The following is a 24,785-nucleotide window of genomic DNA, read 5'->3' on the forward strand; positions in this document are numbered from 1 at the left end:
GAGTGTGCGGTGGAGGGTAGGTGTGAGGTTCAAGATGAGGAAACAGTTATTAACAGACAGAAAAATGTGAAGTTCACTCTTGAATTAAATAAATTCAAAAACCCCAAAACAAAAACACTGAATTCATGTGTCAAAAATCTTCCAAAAACCAAATTTCCAGGCCCAAGTGGTTTTACCAGTGAATTTTCCAGTCATTTAAAAATAAATAATAAATCAATAATTCAAATCTTGCAATGCTTTCCCAAGGAATAGAAAAATAAGAAATACTTTCTAATTAATTTTAAAAGATAAGTATGTCCTTGATATCAAAACCCGGCAAAGAAAAAAAAAGCTGGGGAAATCACAAAACTTGATAAACTAGTTTTATTTGCCACAGAGACAAAACATAGAAATATAAATAATCACAATATTTCCAATGAACAACTTTCTAGTAAGTGCTAACGTGTAGTCTGTTTTCTTAACGTCAGTATAACTATTTTCACTTAATTATCCCATGAGGAAATAAATAATTATTAAAATATATTTTTCTTCAGATTTTTGCCATAGAATACATGCACTGGCCAGAGAGAAACAGAGAGACAGAGAGAAGGGAAGTGAGAAATTGTAACATCCTCTTCCCTGGGAGGTGGCTACACTGAAATCCCTTCTCTGCTTGTCTCTCAGGATTTGGAACACACATACACACACACGCTCCTGGAGTGACTTTCAAGACACTGGGTCCAGGACTCTGCTATAGGCCATGTGGGATCCAGGACCTCAATCACCATACCACCTCCTGACTCACAATATAATTAAAAAAAAGTATTTTGAGTACATAGGTTCAAATATAATAGAAGTGAACAGTTCAAAACATTTGTAGAAAGCCAACGATTGACACAGATTAATGGGCCAAATAAACAGTTCAATCTATCTGAAGAAAATATCAGCATAGTTGGATTATGATTATGCAAAATTATATTAGTGTTTTTTTTTAATGTGTACAGGAAAAAAAAAATCTACCAGTACAACCAGACCTTGACTATTTTTTTTTTTTGGGGGGGGAGAGGTTTTCAGGGTGCATGTGCTCGCCAGACAGAGAGATAGAAAGCGAGAAATCACTCTCCAGGGGGGATGGCCATGCCGCAATCCCTTCTCCTCCATTCTCTCGGGATCTTGGACACGCACGCACACGTGCCCGGCATGAGTTTTAAGCCACCGGGTCCGGGACACGAACTGTGGTCGAATACGTGGGAGTCCAGCGACATAGCCATTACGCTAATTGCTGGTCCCAGACCTTGACTATTTTCAAACTGATATCTTAGGCAATCATCATCTTAGCTCTACTTTCCCCCCATTTTTCCTTAATGTATTGATTTCCTTAACTATTTTATCTCCTTCCAGCCTTCTCATTACAACAAATTTAGAAAAAAGCCAGAGAAACCAAACAGACCAGGTACTATGACAGACCTCCTCTTCTAAATATTCCTTATGAGCCCTCAGGATATAAGCAACATCTAACCTCATGCCCAGTGCAGTTGTCCTTCTCTGGTAACTGCCCACTGGCATGCCTTTCAGGCATTGGAATGTATTTCCTTCCTATTAGAAATTCTTACCTTTCTATTAGAACTTTTTTTTTCTGGGGCCAGCAGGTGGCAATTGGCTAAGGTGTTGGACATGGTTAACTATGGTTCCAGTCCTGGACCCAGCAGCTTGAAACTCACACCAGGCACCTGTGTGTGCCCAAATTCCCGAGAGGAGAAAGAAGAAGGGACTGTGATGCAGTCATCCACGTGGGGGGTGATTTCTCACTTTCTGACTCTCTGTCTCTCTGGTGAGCACATGACCCTATAGCAAAAATCTCTCCAAAAAACCAAAAAACTATTCGACTTGTACCTAAAGAACCAAGGATTTCATACAACACCGCTTAATTCCCTCATCTTTTTTTTTTTTAAAGAATTATTTTGTTTAACTTTATTTATTTATTTATTTTATTTTGACCAGAGAGGGACAGAGTGAGAGAGAGAGAAGGGAAGGAAGTGAGAGAGCAAGCTGCCAAGTTCGGGACTCAAACCATGGTAGGGCATGTGGGAGTCCAGCGTCCTTAATCACCATGCCATCTGCTGGCCCCTTAAAGAATTATTCCTTTTATGTATTATTATTATTTTTTAAAATTTGACCAGAGATAGAGTGAAAAGGAAAGTGAGGAAGCAAGCTGGGAGGTCTGAGACTAGAACTGGCGTCAACCACATGAGAATCCAGTGCATTAACTACCACACCACCTGCCAGTCCCTCAACTCTATCTTAAAGCGCTACTCCCTGCAGGCCACTCACTCCCTGCAAGCTCCTTTTGAATAGCACTAAGCTTGTCAGTGAGCTGGCATTTCTCCTCAACATGATAGCCAGTCCTTCTGCTAGCTGCTTCTCTCTTCTCACATAAAGTTAACTTCTCGGAGACTGAAGAGCCTAAATAAAAAGAAGCTCAAACAAAGCTCCCCTGGCACTGATTAAAAACCCCTTGCCTCAGTTTTTCACTGGCAACTCATTTTCTGGGACCCACTCCATGCCCGGGAGCTCTGATTTTCTGTATCTCTTTTAATAAACTCCCCATTTTATAATTTCTTCTTGTGTCCATGACTCTAATTCTTTGTGAGCAAGAGACAAAGAACTGGGTTCACTATGATTCCTGCATTGGGTGTTGGACCCACACACCTCAACTTTCTACATCATAATTTTCCTACATAACTATAGAGATGAAAAGTTGTTTTTTCCCCTGGCAAAACCACTTCACTAGCACAGGTGGTTACCTCAATTATCAGATGAGGTTAAGATAAAATAGTGTGAAGTAAATGAGTTGTATCACCTTGGCTAACTGTGTAATAACGTCAGATTTCTGTTCATCTTTGCCATCTCTGGTAGAGTGCTTGTGATTTGCACCACATTCGGATTTTAAATTTATTCAATTATAAAACTGTTTTTGTTCATTTTCACTACTGTCTTTGTGGAGAGAATTCTGGGAGATTTAGTTTTTAATATACTTCCTGACAATGGTCACATATTGGAAAACTAACAATGAAAGCGAACAAAACCTACGTTTTACAAAACAATACACAGAAACTTCACCAACATAATGCTGAGTAGAAGATGCCAGACACAAAAAAGCACACCCTGTGTGACTTCAGAACTGAGCTATTAATATGGTGCTGGAAATTAAGACGGTGATTACCTTGGGGGAGGAGAATTAGTGATTAGAAGGTGGGTTACCTTGTCTTAACCGGGACTGGTTAGACAATTGTGTTTGTTTATGAAAACTCAGTGGGCCAATACTTCAGATTTCTGCATATTTGGTATACATATTAAATAACTTCAATAAAGGGTTTAAAATATTTTTCTTTATTTACTCTTTGGTTCCAGAATTATATTTTTAGTATTACTATAATCATTTTCATTGGTTTCTAAATTAGAGGATTGTCTTTTTTAAAAGCTTCATTTTATTTTTTAGATTTCATTTAAATTTCACATCTGGGTAAAATTTCTTTAAATCTTATGGGGATATACCACAGTTGTGATTGAAATAGATAACATATTTTGAGCAAGTTCTAATTTAATGCCATGAGAGAAAATAAAGCACTAATATTAATAATAATGTTTAAGCTTTTTTTGCCATGGGGCGTATGTACTTACCAGAGAAAAACAGAAACAGTGAGAGGGAAAGTAAGAAATCATTCGCCTTCCCCCCAGGTGGATGGCCGTATCTCACTCCCTTCTCTATTCTCCTCCTGGGATTTTGGGCACGCACATACATGTGTCTGACATGATTCTCAAGCTGCCAGGTCTGGGAGTTGAACTGCAATCAGCCATGTGAGAGTTCAGCACCTTAACCATCATACTGGCCCCACTAATAATTATTTTTAAAGCACAAAATTGTTCTAAGTTTTAAATCTCATACTAAAAATGTGTCTTTAAAGGGCAGGTCAAAAAAATGTTCTAGATTCCAGCAAATACCTTTTAAAAAAATAATAACCTGCACTATTATTTACTTGTTTATTTTAAAAGAATTATTAAATTAAATGAAATTAAATTATTTATTTTAAATTTAGCATACAATAATTGTACATATCTGTGGGGTGTATAATGTGATTTCAGTACAAGAATACAATGTTTATTGATCAAATCATGGCAATTTGTGCCTCTTATTTCAGTCATTTGTCATTATTTTATTTGGGGACTATTTAAAAATCCTCTTTTTAAAGTTCCTATGAGACATACAGTAAATTATTATTAACCATATTTACTATATTTTATAACACTAGAAATTATTCTTATTTATCTGTCTGTAATTTTGTTTCCATTACTTAAAATTTCTCTATTCCTCACTTCTCCTTATCCATCCCAACCTATAGTCGTCATTCTTCAACTCTACTTTTATGAAATCTTTTAAAAAATTTCTACCTATGGGTGAAAACATGAAAATACCTTGATTTTAAGCTAGTTAAGAGTATAACATTCTGGTGGCTATTGTTTTAACCAAGGTAGAATTTAATAACTGCAGTGAAAAGCAGAATATCATTTACTATGTGAGTATAATGTGATTAGCACCATAGCAATTTTTTTTTATTTTTGAGAGGTTTTTGCTATAGGCCTCGTGAACTGCCCAAAAGACAGAGAGAGACAGATAGAAAACGAGAAACCATCCCCCAGGGGGGATGGCCACACCGCAATCCCTTCTCCTTTATTCTCCTCTCGGAATCCTGGGCATGCACACACACGCGCCTGGCTTGAGTTTAAGCCACTGGGCCTGGGACTCGAACCACAGTCGACCACATGGGAGTCCAGCAACATAGCCATTACATCATCTGCTAGTCTCTGTTGGTTTTTTTTTGGGGGGGGCATAAATATTTTAAATTCTTGCCTCAGAGAACTTATAATTTAGTATAAAAACCAGACATGCATGTTTAACTACCATAATGCAAATCACTAGTTACTTTTCTGAGAAAGGTCTTTTAAAATTTTGTGTCTTTATTTCAGTAATCCCAGTTAAACTTGAGAGTCTCAGAAACTGGAAGAAATAGAAACAACCTAAATATATTCAAATATCATATAAAAACAAACTGCAAACTGAATCATCACACATTTTTTTCCCAAGAAATAACCTATTCTTTTCTTCCTCTCTGTTTCTCATGGGCCAGATTTCTGAAAATTTTCTGGCCAAGCCAAAAGTGTCAGCCTTACACCTTTATTAGTCTCATATTCAAACTTGTAAAATATGAATGATACTAACAAAAATATCACTCAGTCTAAGAATATTAAAAAATTTAGACTCCTTCCAGATAAATGGAAACAGATTCAGATTTCAGAGAGTTAACCATTCTGGATTTATATGGAGTTTCTTTTATGAGTGTGGACAGTCAAGAAACTGAAATATCTAGGATCAATTTGATCAAGAAAGCCATGAAGTGTAAAGATTGCAATGAATTATTTTTGTTCAAAAAGTAATTTCACATTAGACTCTATTAAACAAAAAACTGTTAATCGAACTAAGAGACACTCTGATTTCACAAGTAATCACAAGATTTGGGCTGTTATACATTGCTTCTTAACTGTTATATATGTGCATATCAAAATGTAATTACTTCAAGAATGTAGGCTCATAAAGAGTACGCGCCATACCTTTTGGGGACATTAACTACTCTTTCCATACCTCTAATCATTAACAAATTTTGCAAATGATAAACAGAAGTAAAGGTTTCCTCTTTCTAGAATTACATTATACTCATATCTGCAAACAGCTTCTCGGCAGACTGAATTCAGACACATCTGTTCAATTTCTAACCCTCAGATTTATTTCTGGTAAAATGATTCATCAGTTCTTTTTAGGGACATGGTTGTAATGCTTATAATGCTGCAACAACACAAATTACTCTATAATTTTCATGCATGAATTGGTATTAATTAGTATTGCCTTTCCATACCTCTTTGATAAAATTTCTGATTTCTCTGAGTTTTCGATAGAGAGGACGAAGAGGTTAATAAACCAGGTCAGTGAATATTGGTACATGGGCTCAATGTTGGCTAGATCAGCAATGGAGAAAAACAGGATGGAGGAATGGACAGCAATCGGACGATAGCCCATTCGGGTGGCATCAATCTTTTTCTCTGTCTCTTCAGCTACTTCCTGCTTTTGGGAAATCTCATTAGCCAATGCCTTGGAGGAAGATAATATCTTAATAGCAGTTTCATCTTCTAATATATTGCCTTCTGAAGATGAAAGAACTTCTAAAATCTTGTCTTCTATTTCTTTTAACTGCCTGGAATAAAACACAATTTTCTCAGAAGAAAAAGAACTCATTGAAAGTCACTTCACGAGTACATTCTTTTCTAAGAAATAAAGAGCTTGTAACCTGAAGAAATGTATCACTTTGTGATAAATATCCGTAACAGAGATGTTGTATAATTAATTTCTTATCTTGCGAAATGTCACAAAGATGGGCCTTTCTGCTCCAGTTCCCTTTCTAATGATCATTTGTGTGGTAACCAGACAGAGATGGTAAGCCAATCTACTTTGCCATCGAGTGTCTCAGCTCCAAGAGAGCAGAGGGTATTATTTCATTTATTCGGTGAAATTCGACATGACTTACAGAGCTTTACCCTTTGTGCTTGTCATACAGATATTATGAGCAGAAGGTGGGATGCAACATATTCATATTGTGCTCCAGTGAAAACAAATAACCTCGGCTAAGCAATGAATAATAAAACTTTGTGCTAATTTTTTTTTTCTTTCTTTCTTTCTTTTTTTGGCCAAAACGGTGCATGCATGTGGTCACCCAAGAGAGACAGAGAGAGCAAGAATGAGAAAGCAACCCCCATGGGGTGCTTTCACCATAATCCTTTCTTCTCCATTTCTCCCTCCTGTCAGGATTTTGGGCATGTATGCAAATGTGATTGACATGTTTCTCAAGCCACTGGGTCAAGGACTTGAACCATGTAGTCAGGCATATGGGATCCACCACATCATGCGCTGGATTTTGTGCTAAAACTTTGCTGAAAAGTTGAAAATGCATTGCTTTGACTTATAGCAGGTCTTCTAGTTTTTCCAGATCTTAAGAACTTGCACACATTGGGACCAGCAGTTGGCATAATGGTTCCATTGCTAGACTCCCACATAGTCGACCAGGATTCAAGTCCCAGACTTGGTGGCTTAAAACTCATGCCAGGCAGGACCAGAAGTTGGCATAATGACTATGTCACTGTACTCCCATGTAGGGAACCATGGTTTACGTCCCGGACGCAGTGGCTTAAACTCACATCGGGCGCGTGTGCGTGTGTGCGTGCATGCCCAAGATCCCAAGAGGAAAATGGAGGAGAAGGGATTGCAGTGTGGCCATCCCCCCTGGGGGTGATTTCTCGCTTTCTATCTCTCTGTCTCTCTCTGTCTTTCTGGCGAGTGCATGCACCCTATAGCAAAAACCTTTCCAAAAAAAGAAAAAAAAAAAAAAACTCATGCCAGGCACGTGAATGTGTGTCCAAAATCTCAAAAGGAGAATGGAGGAAAAGAGACTGCAACCTGGTCAATCACTCCAGGGGGTGATTTCTTGCTTTCTGTTTCTTTGTCTCTCTCTGTCTCTCTGGTGAGCACACATGCCTTGTATAAAAAATCTCTCTAAAATTAGAAATAAAAAGAACTTGCACATAAAAATATTCTCAGTAATGTAATTTTCTAAATTAGTGAGGCACTGTAATTCTTACATTTTTCTCTTAAAAGTTTTCATTTTTGTGTACCTATAAAATCTAACAAAATTGATCTTTAAAATGTACTTTAATTCATTCTAAATGATCATGAAATGAGAATAAATTCTGTATTTTATGGTGTTTAAAACCTTTTGTTTTCAGCTCCTTGTAGTATCAAGGCTTGCTTTTCTTCTTCAAGGTCTGGCCTTTCTCGTGCCACCACAATTCCCAGAAGCTGGTCTTGCATTCCCTCAGAAGTTATCATGAAGTTTAATAATGTTACCTATAAGTAAAAGAATTTACATAGAAATGGATCATTATTGCTATTGAAAGCCTCTGTTTTTATACATCAAGTTTTGCCCTTAAACTAGAACCTATTGGGCTAGCCCTGTAGCCTAGTAGTTAAGGGAGCCAGATCCCACATGGCCCACTGTGTGTCTGTGTCTCAGTCCCCAGGGCGTGTGTGCATGCATGCCCCAAATCTTGATAGGATGGAGACATGGATTGCATCATGACCATGCCCACTGAGGGATGCTTTCTCTCTCTCCTTCTCTTTCTCTCTTTCTGATGAATGCATGCATTCTCTGGTAACTTGAAAAAAGAAAAGAAAAGAAAAGAAAAGAAAGAAAAGAAAAGAAAAGAAAAGAAAAAAGAAAAGAAAAGAAAAGAAAAAAGAAAAGAAAAGAAAAGAAAAGAAAAGAAAAGAAAAGAAAAGAAAAGAATCTATATAGTAGTGTGTGTGATTATAAAATTTGGGGAGACTATGATTAAAGACATAGGCAAGCACTGTTGTTAGATTAAAATCCCAGTAAAGTTTCTGATAGTCAGGAATGAAATACCTCAAAGTGTATGCTTGGTGATCAGTTTATTCTGTTTCAAGCTAGTCTGGTTTCTGTCAACTATTTAACACCAAATTCATTAGAATTGGCATGGACACCATCCTTCATAATGGCTAGACTAGCTGATTGGCATTTTAAGGATTCTAATGGTATCAAAAGACTCTTTACCAAGTGGGAGAAGAGAAAAATAACACTGATCATTATGTGTCATGAGTAAAGTATTTTTACAATATGATAATCAGTCACTATTGTGAACTAAGAATTTACATTTTAAGAGTGTCCATCAAAATGCCATTTGTAATGCCTGCTTCATCTAGAGACCCAAACAATCTGACCAGTAGATCTCTCTGTGGCCCACAGCTTAAAACTCCACCTCTCCTAGTTCTTTTCCATAAATATGTAAACATGCTCAGATAACTCTTTTTAAGAAGCAAGTAACAAACAAATCATTTCATTGCCTCTTCCAGCTACAGAATGATCTCTCTTTATGCCTTCACAACTACACCTATTTCATTCTGTTATTTATACATGGTTTCTGTCTGCACCTCATTTCATCATTTGGCTCTCTACAATCTGCTTTTATCCTGTCTCTGCACTCCCATCAATATCCACAGCAATAAACCACAGAAACTTTCTGCCTCTGGGTACCAGTCAGGTAAGCCAATAAACACTTTCTTGACCTTGGCTTTGTTTGAAATCCTCATTTTTTTTTTTTTTAAATCTATTTCTTCAATCTGTCTGCTCTTATCTCTTGAGTTAAGGTCTGCGCTTGTGTCCTAAGCATCACCTCCCATTATTCCCTTTTCAGTTTAGTCACACTGAGCTGGCTGTGGAATTCTGTACGCATTGTCTATAGCACGCCTTCACGTGCTCAGGCGTTTGCTCTACTGGACACCTCTTCTGGGTAGTCCCCAGATCAACTCCTGTTCATAGGTCAATGTGCAGATCAAGTGCTGCCTTCTCTTGGACACTTTTCCAGACATTGTGTTCTGCTGCTCTGTCTCCAGGCCACTTCCTGTATGTTCCATAGGGGTCCCAATTCCTTGTAACATACATTACACTTATCTAACCATGACTTTACTCATCTCTACTCTAGACTAGAATGAAAATAATTTTTGCACAGGGATTCTCTCTTATTTGGCTTTATGGCTCCATTGTCTGACACCAGGTAGTGCTCCCTACTAACTTCTTGAATGAACCATCAGAATGTCAATTTTCCTGCTTTGGGAGTTGCTTTCTGCTAATCGCATTCTGTAAAATTTTAGGCATTCACTGATTATTCACCAAGGTATTTTATATAAAACAATAGCTACTGTGAACCAGGCTTTATGAGATATGGTCTGGCCCCTGCCCTTGAGAAGCTGAAGTCTAACTGGGCAAACAGACATGCAAACAACATCCAAGGAGCCGAGGACTGAGAGGGGCAAGCGTGTGATTCCACAGGCACACAGAGGAAGGACACCTAAACCGGGTCAGGAGGTCAGGAGGGCTTGCTGCAGCAAAGCACTCCTGAGCTAAAACTGACAGAGTCATTAGCAGTTAGTCAAGAGAAAGAAGGCAACATTATGAGCCAGAGGGTTTCAACCTACTTACTGGAATCTCCTGCATAACTTAAAAACCAGTAGTGTTGGGTCCTCTTTCCAGAGAGTCTTACTTAATCGGTCTGGAGTGTGGCCTGAGTATGGGGAGTTTTAGAAACTCTCCAGGTGGGGGACCAGCAGTTGGTATAATGCCTATGTCGCTAGACTCCCATGTAGGCACCTGCAGTTCGAGTCCCGGACCTGGTGGCTTAAACTCATGCCGGGCACGTGTGTGTGTGCCCAAGATCCTGAGAAGAGAATGGAAGAGAAGGGATTGTGGCATAACCATCTCCCCTGGGGGGTGATTTCTCACCTTTTTTCACTCTGTCTCTCTCTGTCTGTCTGGTGAGCGCATACGCCTTATAGCAAAACATCTCCAAAAAAAAAAGAAAAATAAAAAAAAAAGAAAGGAAAAAGAAAAAACTCCCCAAGTGTTCATGTGCAGCCAGGATTGAGAATGACTGCTCCTTGCGACAGTAACAGCAGTGCCAAAGGCCGAGAAGCTGGGGAACCAAAGCACAATGAGGGGAATGCAGGCAATTCACGGTGCAGTCACTACAGAGTGTAGAGGTGAAACCAACATGGTATGGATAATCAAAGACAAACACTTTTCTATCATCTGTGTCTGAGGATTTAATGTTTGTAGTCATAGGTATTAGAAAAGCTATTGCCTTACCCTTGAAAATAACTACAGAAAATTCCACAAATCCCCAGAGGCAACATAGTATTGCTCCAGTTTTCATCATCCTCCAGTGAAAGATTTCTTTATTAAGGAAGTGCCTTTTTAAATCCGGCAACATCACTAAACTCTATACGGTAGTGATAGTTTTGTCCCAAACGATGTTTTTTTTTTTTTTTTTTTTTTTTTTTTTAATAATTGGCTGAGGGGGCATGCATTTCCCAGACACAGAAAGATGGGAGGTGGGGAGAGGGAGAAAGCACCCCTCAAGTGGGGCACACTCATGCTGCAATCCATTCTTCCGCTCTTCTCTATCCTGCTGAGAGTTGGGGCATGCATGCACCTCGGCTCCGCATGTTTTTCAAGTTATCAGGGCCAGGATTCAAACTCCAATTGACCATGAGGGATCTGGCTTCCTTAACTAGTAACTTTTGTGGCCAGTCCTTCCAAAAAGTCTTTTTTTTTTTTCTTTTTGGGGTAAAGAATTATTTGATTTTATTAATTTATTACTATTATTCAATTTGACCAGAGACAGAGAGTGAGAAAGCAAGCCACCAGGTCCGGGACTTAAACCACAGTTGACCATTTGGGAGTCCAGTGTGTGTTGTGGTAGAGGCAGGGGTAGGGGCGTCAAAATGTTATTTTCCTTTTTTGAGAGGTTTTTGCTATAGAGCGCGTGCACTCGCCAGAAAGACTGAGAGAGAGAGACAGACAGAAAGCAAGAAATAACCCCTCAGGGGGGATGGCCACACCACAATTCCTTCTACTCCATTCTCTTCAGTATTGTGTGCATGCACTCACATGCACCTGGCATGAGTTTAAGCCACCAGGTCTGGGACTCGAACTGCGGTTGACTACATGGGGAGTTCAGTGACATGGCCATTATGCTAACTGCTGGCCCCTAAAATGTTATTTTTCTGATCTCAGTGAAATCTTTAGCACTTCTGGTGGTTTGGCCTGCTTTGAAAACTCCATTGCCAAGGTTCAAAGCTTTCCGTTTTGCCAAACTGACAATAAGCAATGCTGTTATTGATGTTGTTCTCTACTTCTGTCTCTGATTTTTATCTGTGTATTCCCAGCTCTGGCTGCTGGTTGGGAAATAGTATGTGTCTTTTCTTTTCCTTGTGAGAGACGATTTCCTCTGGAGGAACAGAGTAATTTCATTTTATATTAAAAAATTTTTCTTACTGGTGGTCATTAAGTGTCAAATAACTTCTTGGAGTAACTATAGGAAGGTGACCCCCTCCTCCCACCCAAACCCAGGGACCTTCTCTCCATGGTGGGTATCATCTGTGTGGAACTTTTCCCCAACTTGCCCCATGGCAGATCGTAGATGCCACGAAGTATGGATTACATGAACATAGTCAAACATTTAGATGAGATAAGAAGCAATTCTTGAAATTGGCCAATTAGGAAAACTCGTTAAATGTTGTTAAGTAATTCTCTTCCTGCTTTGGCATTTATTCATGGGAAAGTTATGTTTAAAGCTTTCAAGAGGTTTTCCCTGTTGGCCGGAGAAACGAAGTGCACAGGTTGTATTTGCTTTAATCCACCACAGGGTTAGCAACATGCATGTATTAGGGTTTTGACTTCACTGTGCTCAGACAGAAGCAGGTATTCGTTCATATTCCATTAAAGCTGGATCTTCTGAAATTGAGATTTTGCAAATATGTGTTCACAAGTAAACATTTAAAGTCATACAAATACAGTGTCATAGTTTTATTTTCATTTAGACTCAAAAGGATTATAATGGTATGACATAGTCCTTTGGGTGCTTTTGAAAGCAAAAGGTACACAAGAGATCCTAAAAATAGAAAGAAAAAAAAAAGGGAACCAGCAGTTAGCGTAATGGCTATGTCGCTGGACTCCCACGTAGTCGACCGCGGTTTGCGTCTTGGACTCGGTGGTTTAAAACTCACGCCGGGCGCGTGTGCGTGCCCAAGATCCCGAGAGGAAAATGGAGGAGAAGGGATTGCGGCGTGACCATCCCCTCTGGGGGGGGGGGGATTTCTCGCTTTCTGTCTCTATGTCTCTCTCTTTCTGTCTGGCGAGCGCTCGCGTCCTATAGTGAAAACCTCTCCAAAAAAAAAAAAAAAGAAAAATAAGATCCTAAAAATAGGATTAAGAGGTAGTACTCTAATTTTAAATGAAAGCAAGTAACTGCCTTACTATGTTTTTCTAATCCCTTTGTAATCAATCCCAGCAATTAAAAATAATGAAGCAATAAGACACTCCAGGGATCTTCAAGGTTTTGAAACAGAATCATAGATCATCGTCCTCCCCACAGCATTTACAGCTTCCATTATAATCAGTTATTAGGGAACTAAGAATTGTTATGTTTAGTACTTTCACATATTTTATTGGAAAGTGAAAAAAGTTTTCCATGTCATTTATTTAAATATTTTTTCCAATATAGTTTTTCATCATTTCCTTTTATGCTTCATTCTTCACTTAAATTAAAAGTTAAATAATAATGCTAAGACTCAGCCAAAAAAAAAGCCTGAATCACTATTTCTTAATGTCTTCTACTTGCTTCTGTAAATGAAAGTGATCCTTCACTCACTCACTCACTCACTCCACAGACATTTATCGAGTGCCAGCCAGGGTTAAGAACCAGGGATAAAAATGGAGTAAGGGGCCACCGGGTAGCGTGCTGACTGGGACACTGAACTCCCACATGGCCAGTGCGGTTTGGGTCCTGGACCTTGGGGCTTGCTTTCTCACTTTTACTTTCTTTTTTTTTTCCTTTTCTTTTCTTTCTTGCTTTCTTTCTTTCTTTCTTTCTTTCGAGGTTTTTGCTATAGGGTGTGTGCGCTCGCCAGACAGCCAGAGAGAGACAGAGAGACAGAAAGCGAGAAATCACCCCCCTTCCTGGGGGGATGGCTGTTCTCCTCTCGGGATCTTGGGCACGCACACACACGCGCCCGGCGTGAGTTTTAAGCCACCAGGTCTGGGACACGAACCGCGGTCAACTACATGGGAGTCCAGTGACATAGCCATTATGCTAACTGCTGGTCCCTCTCACTTTTACTTTCTTACTCTCTGTCTCTTTCTGGTCAAATTAATAATAATAATAATAATAATAAAGAAAATTAAATAAATAATTTTTAAAATGGAATGAGGTGCAGTTCTTTAGCCTCCAGGAGGTGGTTTGCAGACCTAGGTCTCAAGTCATTTCAGTCACTGACTAAAACTTTAAGCTAACTTTAATCTTTACAAGGATTTTTAGTGTTTTAAAACAACAATGATCAAAAACAGTTTTGTTAAGTAATTATATAAAATCAGATAGCAGCCACCTCAGTCTGAGAAAGAAGAATGGAGTTCTGTTTCTGAATTCCAATTCCAATAATTAGCATATTATCATTTACTATAAAGAAAGAATGTGAATCCATGTCACCTCTTTTTAACAATGAAAATCTAAGAATAATATCAATTGTAGAAATTAGATTCTGATGGCCCTTTCTCACAGCACACCGAAGGCTCCTTTATTACCCACATGCACACACAAAGGCAATATTTAGGAATTATTATAGCAATTTCATGAAATACCAAAAAAGGACTAAATCTATTTTTCTTAGCAAGAACTGTTCTTCTTATGGCTTAAGAGAAAAATGGAGTCACTAACTGTAAAATTTCATTTACAAAAATTCATTTTAGATACTAGCCTTTACTGATGTTTCAGGAAGATAGTGAGGATTTCTTAGCTTGGTAGTAATATAGAAGCGGAAGTCAGGGGCATATTCGATTGTAGAATCTCCAAGCCGGATACACGTACTCCCACCCTGCTTGAAGGTCTGTTTTAGTAGAAGAGGTTCCAAAATTGGGTCCAGTTCTTCTCCAACATTTTCTAGCAACACTGGAGGTCAATTAGAAAGAAAATTCCATGTTATTTTAAATGTTGACTGTAAACATTCACCCCTCTGAATTCTTTCAACCTTCTGGATTGCTTCTGCTCCTAATTCTTTATAAAATTATTTTTGTCTTCAAAATATAAGGAAGTGATGCCATACAAATAATTATGTTCTGTGGGAAGGGCTGAAGTGATGGGTTTCCTGGTCATCCTGCCTGCTTCCAAACACCCTGGTCATAGTCTTGCTTGGTGATTCCCACCTGGCTTGTGACTCACTGTGTGTCTAAGTATGTTGGAAGCAAAGGCTTTCTATTTGAGACACCAGGAATAAAGCATTTCAGCTGTAGTTATCATTGGTAGTTACTGGACCAGTACCAGTCCGTGGTCCAAAAGGAATCGGGCCAGTCTGCAGGAGGTGAGTGGTGGATGAGCAAATGAGGTTTCATCTGTATTTACCCCTGCTCCCCATAGGTCACATTGCAGCATGAGCTCTGCCTCCCGTCAGATCAGCTGCTGCATTAGATTATTGTAGGAGGTAGGAGCATGAACCCTACTGTGAATCACGCATATCAGGGATCTAGGCTGTGCATTCCTTTTGAGAATCTAATGCCTGATGATCTGAGGTGGAGTTGAGGCAATGATGCCAGCAATGGGGAGTGGCTGCAAATACTGCATTATGGTGAGTGCATGATATTTCATTATATATTGCAATGTAATGATAATAGAAATGAAGTGTATAATAAATGTAATACACTTGAATCTCCTGAAGCCATGCTCCCACTCCCCTTCCATGGAAAAATTGTCTTCCACATATCTGGTCCCAGGTGCCAAAAACATTGGGGGCTGCACTGTAATTAATATAGTAACTGTTAGTATAGCAAATAGTTATCAGATACATATTTTTAAATTTGCCAGAGGGTATGCATGTTCATCAAAGAGAGACAGAGAGGGATAAAGTAACCCCAATGAAGCATGGTCATGCCACAAGCACTCCTCCATTTCTCCATCCCATCAGGACTTGGGGCACGCACACACACACATCTTACATATTTTTCTCTCATTTTCTTTTTTTCTGTGTATATGCTATAGGGCATGTGTGCTTACCAAAGAGACAGAGAGACAGAAAGCAAGAAATCACCCCCCCTCTTGGGAGGATGGACACACTGCAATCTCCTCCACTATCTTCCTCTCAGGATTTTGGGCATGTATGCCCATGCACCTGGCATGAGTTTCGAGCCACCGGGTCTGGGACTTGAACTGTGGTCAACCAGGTAGGAGTCCAGCACCTTAACCACCATACCATCTACTGGTCCTGCATCTTGCATATTTTTCAAGACACAAGGGTGGAATTCAAAGTGTGGTGGACTTGTGGACATCTAACTCCCTTAATCACTAGACTTGGACTAGTTCAATGGTTACTGTATTTTGTTTGTTTGTTACAGGGTATGTGCATCCATCAGAGTGGGGCAGTGAGAAATCCACATCGCAATCCCTTCTTCTCCATTCTCCTCTTGGAATTTTGGGCACAGATACACATGGGCCTAGTGTGATTTTTAAGCCACTAGGTCTGGGACTTGAATCACAGTCAGCCATGTGGGATCCAGCTGCCTTAACTTCCATGCCATTAGCTGATGTGGTTGCTACATTTTTCATGATAAAAAAATAAAATACTTATTATTATAGAGTATCTGAAAAATATAAAGAAAATATAAAGAAGGAAAACAAAAGAAGAAATTGAAAAATTATCTCTAGTAGGATTTTCTTACTCTCTCTTCCCCTAAACAGTTTAAATAATTGATTTGTACAATGTGTATGTTGATAAAAGAATGACACAAAATTATATAGGTATGATAATTATTTGCTAAATAATTTTTCTCTTCAATATTTTTATTAATTTTTTCTACACATAGATGAAACTACATAATGTGCCAAAATTTGCATCCTAATTATTTTGTTTGACATTATAACATAAATATTCCTCCATATTGAGGCTGGCAGGTGGCGTGGTGGTTAAGAGCACTGGACTCCCACATGGCTGACCATGGCTTGAGTCCCACACCTGGAGGCTTTCTCACTTTTCTCTCTCTCTCTGAAAATATTAAAATAATAATAATAAATAAAGTTAAATAAAATAATTCTTTAGAAAAAAATTTCTCTATTTTATGAAGATTTTAATAAACTTTTGTTTTGTTTTCTTTTTAGTTTTTTGCCATGGAGGCAGACACTTGCTAGAGACAGAGACAGAGGGGGGAAAGTGGGAAATCACCCCTCCCAGAGGGAGATGAAGCCTCATTGCAATGCCTTCTCTTCTATTCTCCTCTTGGGATTTTGGTACACACACATGCCCTCAGCATGATATTTCACGCTGCCAGGTCCAGAGCTTGAATCATGATTGGCCATGTGGAAGTCTAGCACCTTAACCACCAGGCCACCAAATATTTTTTATTTTTTTTTTGGAGAGGTTTTGGCTATAGGGTGTGTGTGCTTGCCAGAAAGTCAGAGAGAGACAGAGAAACAGAAAGTAAGAAATCATCCCCTGTGGGGATGGCCACGCCACAATCTCTTCTCCTCCATTCTCCTCTCAGGATCTTGGGCACAGACGCACACGTGCTCGGCATGAGTTCAAGCCACCAGGTCTGGGACTTGAACTGCAGTCGACTACATAGCAGTTCAGTGACATAGCCATTATGCTAACTGCTGGTCCCTCCCAAATATGTTTTTCATTACTGCATAATAGTCTGCCATATCAGCGTTTTCTCACTTGAGGCCAGTCTAACCAGCACTCCATCATTTATATATATATATATATATGTTTTCCTGTTCTCAATAAATACCACTGCATAGAAAACTTTGTGTTTTAGAATATGTTCCTCTGATAGAATTCTAGAAGAGGAATCCTAGACCAAAGATCAATGACATTGTTAAGGCTCTTGATAACATTTGCTCAGTTAACGCCTGACATTTTGGTGTTTGGGGTGCTGTCATAGCCAAGCTTGGGTCAGGGCGCTAGAAGGACTCCCTCGGTGACTGGGTGTGCCATCTGACTGGGAGGAAGGGGTTCTGCATGCAGATGGCAGGTGTTTGGCTCTCTGTTGCAGTGAAAATGCAGACATATCGTGCTTGTTCTCACAGGATTTTTCTGACTAAGTTAATTCCTAAAATTGTCTTCTTGCTGATTTCCTCCAGTGCTGAGATCTTAGCCAAAGCAGGCGTGTCAGATGATTTTTACACTTATTTTCATGTTCTGCTTGCATACGATGATTATTTTTCATAGTTAAATAATATGAGTGCATCATGATGTATTGAGTATGTTAATTTTCTGTTATTTATGTTGCTTCTATTTTCCATTGTTATTAATAATGCTAGGGTGAACATCTTTTCAAATAAAGCCCTGCATTCATCTCTGATTACCTAATCAAGCTGTAGTCCTAGAAATGGAATTAATGGTCAACAGTTATGAACATTTTAAAAGCTATTTATATTTCCAAATTACTTCTCGAAAAGCTGGAGAGATTTCAGAGTTGCAATGAGTGCTCACATTGCTTTTAGTCTACAACCTAATTTTATGTCACTGAATTTACAAACTCTGGGCACCACGCTGGTAAGGTACTTTCTCATCATCCTCGCAACTTTAAAAAGCATGGGACCAGCAGTTAGTATAATGGCTATGTCGCTGGACTCCCACGTAGTCGACCGCGTTTCGAGTCCCGGACCTGGTGGCTTAAACTCATGCTGGGCGCGTGTGCATGCATGCCCAAGATCCCGAGAGGAGAACAGAGGAGAAGAGATTGCGGCGTGGCCATCTCCCCTGGGGGGTGATTTCTCGCTTTCTGTCTGTCTCTCTCTGTCTGTCTGGCGAGCGCACGCGCCCTATAGCAAAAACCTCTAAAAAAAAAGTTTAAAAAGCACGACTAGTGGGACCAGCAGATGGCATAATGGTTACATCGCTAGACTCCCATATCGCTGACCACGGTTTGAGTCCTGGACACAGAAGCTTGAAATTCACACCAAGTGCATATGCAAGCATGCTCAAAATCCCAAGAGGGGAATGGAGGAGAGGGATTGTGGTATGGCCATGCCCCTAGGTGTGTGTGTGTGTGTGTGTGTGTGTGTGATATGTGTGTGTGTGTGTGTGTGTGTGTGTGTGTGTGTGTGTGGTGATTTCTTGCCTTCTGTCTCTCTGACTATGGACACTATATCAAAAGTCTCTCAAAAAAAAACAAAAAAAAGGCATAGACTAGTATTACCCCAGGTTTGCACATGGAACAGGTACAAGCAATTGAAGTAAGTTTTTTCAGTTATATCAGCTAGTAAATAACAAAGTAAGGGCTTAAACTAGGCCGCTCGGTTCTTTACATTGCTCTCTTAACCACCATCAGATACTTCCAGCATTAAGTAAGACATTTGTGACTTTAACATTTAGTAGGTAAAAAATGTTAACATTTACATTTTGGGGGCTGGTTCCATAGCCTAGTGGTTCAGGAAGCTAGATATCATATAATTTAAGCAGTTTGAGTCCTGGCTCCAGTGGCTTGAAAAATACACCAGGTGTATATGCATGTGTGCCCTGAATCTCATCACGATGGAGGAATGAAGAAGGGATTGCAGCAAGATCATGTCCCACTGGGTGGTGCTTTCTCCCTCTTCTCTGTCCCTTTATCTCTCTCTGGAGATGGCATGTACCCACTAGCAAAATTTTAAAAGAAAGAAAGGAAGAAACTTGTATTTGGGGCAAGATATTTTCTTTCGTTTGTATAATTATATTTTTTTTCTGGAAACTGTATGTTAATATATTTGTCCATTTTTCATTGTGGGGTATGTTATTTTTGTTATTAATTATTCCTTTTTAATCCCTGCTTCTCCATTTCTACTTCCGGTTGGGATTTGGGGTACGCACACACATATACATGGCATGTTTTTTGTTTTTGTTTTTTGGAGAGCTTTCTTTCTTATTGGGCTTGTGTGCTGGCCAGAAAGACAGAGATAGACAGAGAGATAGAAAGTGAGAAATCACCCCCGAGAGGGATGGCCATGCCTCAATTCCTTCTCCTCCATTCTCCTCTCAGGATCTTGGGCACGTACACACACGTGCCTGGCGTGAGTTTAAGCCACCGGGTTTGGGACTCGAACTGCAGTCGACTGCATGGGAGTCCAGCGATATAGCCATTATGCTAACTGCTGGTCCCTACATGGCATGTTTTTCAAGCCACTGGAGTTGAGCTGCAGGCCCTGCCATGTGGGATCTGGCTGCCTTAACCACTAAGCCATAGAGCTGTCCCCTGAGGGGATGCTATTTACAGTTATGTTCAGCTACAAATGTCAGAAATTCAAAATAATAGTGATGCCAACAAGAGGGAATTTAAAACTCCTTTTAAGGGGATCCCATGGGACTCACTCCAGGGCTGGAAGGATACATGTTTAAACAGTGACTCACGGTGTTCCTCACTTCTTGCTACTTCATTATTCCTAGCATATGGCTTTCAAACCATGCCCACAGTCCAGCCACCAGAAAGATGGAAAAAACAGAAGGAAGAAACATTCTTTAAGGACATGGCCTGGGAGTCACAAACGGCACTTCCTTTTACATTTTAGTGGTCAGAATGTATCATCTCACCAACTCCAACCATAGCCACATGGCTGTTTATAATAACAGGGATAAGGAAATGTACAGATTTTTTAGGTTTATTTGTTCCATTAGTAAGAGAGAGAGACAGCCACAGAGATAGAAATACAGCATGCTGGTAGGGTCTTGACACTGCTGTCCATCCTCAGCTGCAGCTGGCCTGGATCGTGGACACATGCATGTCTGGAGTACTCAAGGAAATCTCCAGACAGAAACTCAGAACCTTCTCACGTGGGTAAACCTTGCAGAATCTCATGTTTTATTGCTGCACTGACTGGCCCTCAGGAAATACAGTTCTTTATTCTGAGGGCAGCACACTAATAATATTAGCACAGGGGTGATAATAAGAAAGAAAAAGGTGAGTGGATGTTAGGAACAAACAGCATTCTTTGCTACACTATGTTCATTTTAAAACTTTATTTGTATTACTGTCATTATTATTATTTTAGTTTGCTATGGGGCATGGACTCTAGGAAAACAGAAAGAGAGAGAGTGAGAAAGTAAAAAAAAAAAAAAAATCACACCCTGGGGGGGATGGCCCTGCCAGAGTCCCTTCTCCTCCATTCTCCTTTCAGGATGTTGGGCATGCACACTCATGCTTGCATCCAGATGTTTTTCAAGCCAGCTGAGTCTGAGACTGGAACAGTGCTGTTGGCCATGTGGGATCCAGTAGCCTTAACCACCACACTACCGGCTGGCCCAACTTTATTTGCATTTTTTAACATTGTTGTAGCAAATATTTTTCTCAGTTTCCCACTTGATTTTAAGTTTGTTTATATTTCTTCTTATAATTTAACTTTAATGTTAAAGAAACTTTCAAACCATTTTCAAAAGTAAAGAAATAATAAAATGAACTTCATATACCAACTATCCAGCATCAACTGTGTAAATTCAATCACTCTTGTTTCAGCCATCCTTCATCTCATCTTGGATTATTTATAGGCCTAGACATCATAAAGCTTCACTTGCAAGTGTATTTAAAAGGTAAGGGCTTGTCTTTAAAAATTGCTATGTCTTAAAAATTTACCAATAATTCACAGTATTATTACATATGCAGGCAGGGAATATGTGTCCCCATTGTACTAAGATATTTTAATTATAATTTGATGGCTTAAATTGGGATACAAATCAGTAACATAAACTGTGATTGCTTGATATTCTCCTAAACTTCTTTCATATAATGTTTTAAACTTAAATTTTAAATTTTGAATAAAATCTATTAACCTAATTCCTCTTTTATTTTTTGCCATTATATATTTTCTTAGAAAGTCCTTTACTATCTAAGGATTGTTCTTTTTATAGCATCTCTGTCTTCTTTGTTTTTCTTTCATATTTAATTCTGTAATTTATCTGGAACATATTTTGGTGTGAGGTGAGAGTTTAACTTGATATATTTCCATAAAACCAATTTTTTTCCAGTACCACTTGTAGAATGAGCTGCAATTTTAAATTTTATTTGTTATTATTATTTATTTTTTATTTGACCAGAGAGAGAGAGAAAGGGAAAGTGAGAAAATAAACCACCATGTCTGGGACTCAAACTGTGATTGGCCATGTGGGAGTCCAGCATCTCAACCACCACAACACCTGCTGGCCTCTATTCTTCCAAATTTTTATTGAGTCTTCACTTTCTTTATTGTAGGTTTACTTTAGTATTTAGTATTTTCTAAACATTTATTTCTGAAAGAGTAATCTAGCATCTCTGACTGTTTAGAGTATTTTGCATCTCTAATTGACTTTTTTTTTTAAAAGTTTTTTGCTATAGGGTGCTTTTGCTCTCCTGAAAGACAGAGAGAGACAGAGAGCTCTCCCAGGGGAGATGGTCACACCACAATCCCTTCTCCTCCAGTCTCCTCTCAGGATCATGGACACACACACACACGTGCCCAGCGTGAGTTTAAGCCACCAGGTCGGGGACTTGAACTGTGGTCGGCTATATGGGAGTTCAGCGACATAGCCATTATGCTAACTGCTGGTCCCTCTAATTGGCTTTTACAAAGGGGAAAGAAATAAAGTCCTGGGAGATAAGATAAGGAAGGAAGAAAGGCTGAGACATGATAGAGTTTGCTATTGATGCAAAGAGTTTTTCATAGACTGAATGGAAAGTTAATCTATGCAAATGGATTTATCAGCAATATTTCTATCATTAATATTCATAGGTACAGCTAATACCTATATTTTCTAGACTATTGGCTTCCAAAGTTTTTTAAGCAGCAAAATACTTACCTCCACCCCCAGGGGATCTTATCTTAAAATTTAATATAAAAAAGAAAAAGGAAGCCTGCTCTGGTTGAAGCAGAGGCAAGTAGGTGAAACAGGTGCAAACCTCAGCCCTGAAAACCAGGCTGCCAGTGAGGGACAATAAATCAAAAGCGTTGTCCCTGAATAGGCCACTGTCTAAAGATAACTTCTTATATGGAAGGCTCTTCACCTACTTATATTTTAAAACTATCACAGTAACTGATTCTTTTACCCGATGGCTAAATATAAAAATAACTATAAAATCTGCCATGTGTTTCTCTTTCTATGAGAGATTAAAACTTTTCACTGCCCTCATGATTAATGTTAGAAGGTATCGTAAATAATCATTAGCCATTTAAAAAAATGTTTAATTTAAAAAAGTAGGTTAAATCAACGGAGAAAGTCTTGCTTGTGTGACACAGTATGCAATGGACAAAGGCAGAAACGTGGGGACTCTTTCAGCACTCCCCTTAATCTTACTGTGGTCATTTAATTGACATTCTCTGACAGCTTACCTGCCTTGTTAATAAAATGAAGTGGTTGGAATTACTGCTGAATTTTAAAAATTTTAGGGTCACAGTGCAAAGCAAGTAATGCATTTTAAATCTTGACACAGCACATACATATAAATACAAAGGTTAAACAAAAGAATTCCATGAAATAATACGTACCCTCATTGTATGCTATTCAGCCTAATGTGTTCTAATCTTTCTTACTGCATTACATTAACAAAATGTTGATGTTCCAGCAGGAGGCATGGAGGTTAAGGCAGCTGGACCCCACATGACTGACTGCATGGTTCAAGTGTTGGACCCAGTGGCTTGAAATAACACTCCAGCACATGTGTGTGCATGCCCAAAATCCTAAGAGGAGGAGGAAAAAGAATTGTGTCATGGCTATCCCCCACAGGGAGTGGTTTCTCACTTTCTCTGTTCAGCAAGTGCAAGCACCCTATCACAAATCTAAACAAAGAAAGAAAAACAAAAAAGCAAAGTATTGGTCAGGATCCACTAAATTGGTCTTCTCTCTCATGGTTGCAATCCATACTTGGAAAAACACTAGACAGATGATCTCTATGGCCCTTTCTACTCTAAAATTATGGACTTCTAACATCAACATATGTGACTGAGAAGTCTCTAGGACACTCAACCATCATTTAATTGTCTTTTACTATGTCAAGAAAATAATTAGAGTATTTAAATTAAATAATGGTAATTACTTAAAGTACTTAAGGTACCAATTCCTTCAAGAAATCTTCCCCGACTCCTCCGAATTTTTGTAGTGCATCATCTATGCCTTTGTTATCCTGTATTGAGAGATGATACACCTGAGTCATGTAGTAAGTGCTCAAGAAAGTAAAAGGACGGGACCAGCAGTCAGTGCAATGGTTATGTCGCTGGACTCCCATGTAGTCAACCATGGTTTGAGTCCCAGACCCAGTGGCTTAAATTCACGCCAGGCACGAGTGCATGCACACCCAAGATCCCAAGAGGAGAATAGAGGAGAATAGAGGAGAAATCACCAGGGGGTGATTTCTCGCTTTCTGTCTCTCTGTCTCTGTCTTTCTGGTGAGCGCATGCACCCTATAGCAAAAACCTCTCCAAAAACAGAAAAATAAGACGCTATGTTAAGTATTCAACTCACAAGAACTCATTTTCAGGACCAGTAGGTGGCATAGTGGTTAAGGTGCTGGACTCCCACATGGCAGACCAGGGTTCATCCTGGATTGGGCGGCTTGCTTTTACACTTTCTCCCTATCTCTCTGTTTCTGGTGAGCACATGTATCCTATAACAAATTAAATAAAAAATTTTTTTTTAAATAACTCATTTTCTCCTCACACTGTATAGTTAAAGTACAGATACAGAAACCGTCATAGAAAGGCCGCTGAACCACTCAGTGACAGAGGAAGATACTCTGAATCCGGAGCCAGTGCTGCTGCCCATAGCAGTATAATGGTACCAATTAGTGACGATGTCCACTTTCTATTTTTATTACAGTGACATGTGTGTGTGTGTGTGTGTGTGTGTGTGTGTGTGAGAGAGAGAGAGAGAGAGAGAGACCTGCTATTACAGAAGCAACATATCTGGTAGTAGAGATCATGTTTCCCCATCATGATACTATATCATAAGTTCCATACTTTAAGAATACCAACTGAATGAGAGAAATCCTTTGTGTGTGTATTTGTGTGTCTATTATATAAACCTAAATTTTTTTTTTTTTTGTGGAGAGGTTTTCGCTATAGGGCACGTGCGCTCGCCAGACAGAGAG

General features: G+C 39.2%; 1 protein-coding gene across 1 annotated transcript in view; it reads right to left on the reverse strand.

Moving 5' to 3' along the window:
• Positions 1-24,785, reverse strand: part of DNAH7 (dynein axonemal heavy chain 7) — a 288,975-nt gene that overhangs the window by 57,309 nt on the left and 206,881 nt on the right. Inside the window, exons 50-52 of the mRNA XM_006167772.1 lie at positions 14,468-14,658; positions 7,854-7,987; positions 5,949-6,284 (exon numbers count right to left, since the gene is read on the reverse strand). Of these exons, the coding sequence (XP_006167834.1) occupies positions 5,949-6,284; positions 7,854-7,987; positions 14,468-14,658 (661 nt within the window). The remainder of the gene's footprint in view (positions 1-5,948; positions 6,285-7,853; positions 7,988-14,467; positions 14,659-24,785) is intronic.

Source organism: Tupaia chinensis, unplaced genomic scaffold (genome assembly GCF_000334495.1).
Source record: "Tupaia chinensis unplaced genomic scaffold, TupChi_1.0 Scaffold145082_1, whole genome shotgun sequence".
NCBI classification, from domain to species: Eukaryota; Metazoa; Chordata; class Mammalia; order Scandentia; family Tupaiidae; genus Tupaia; species Tupaia belangeri.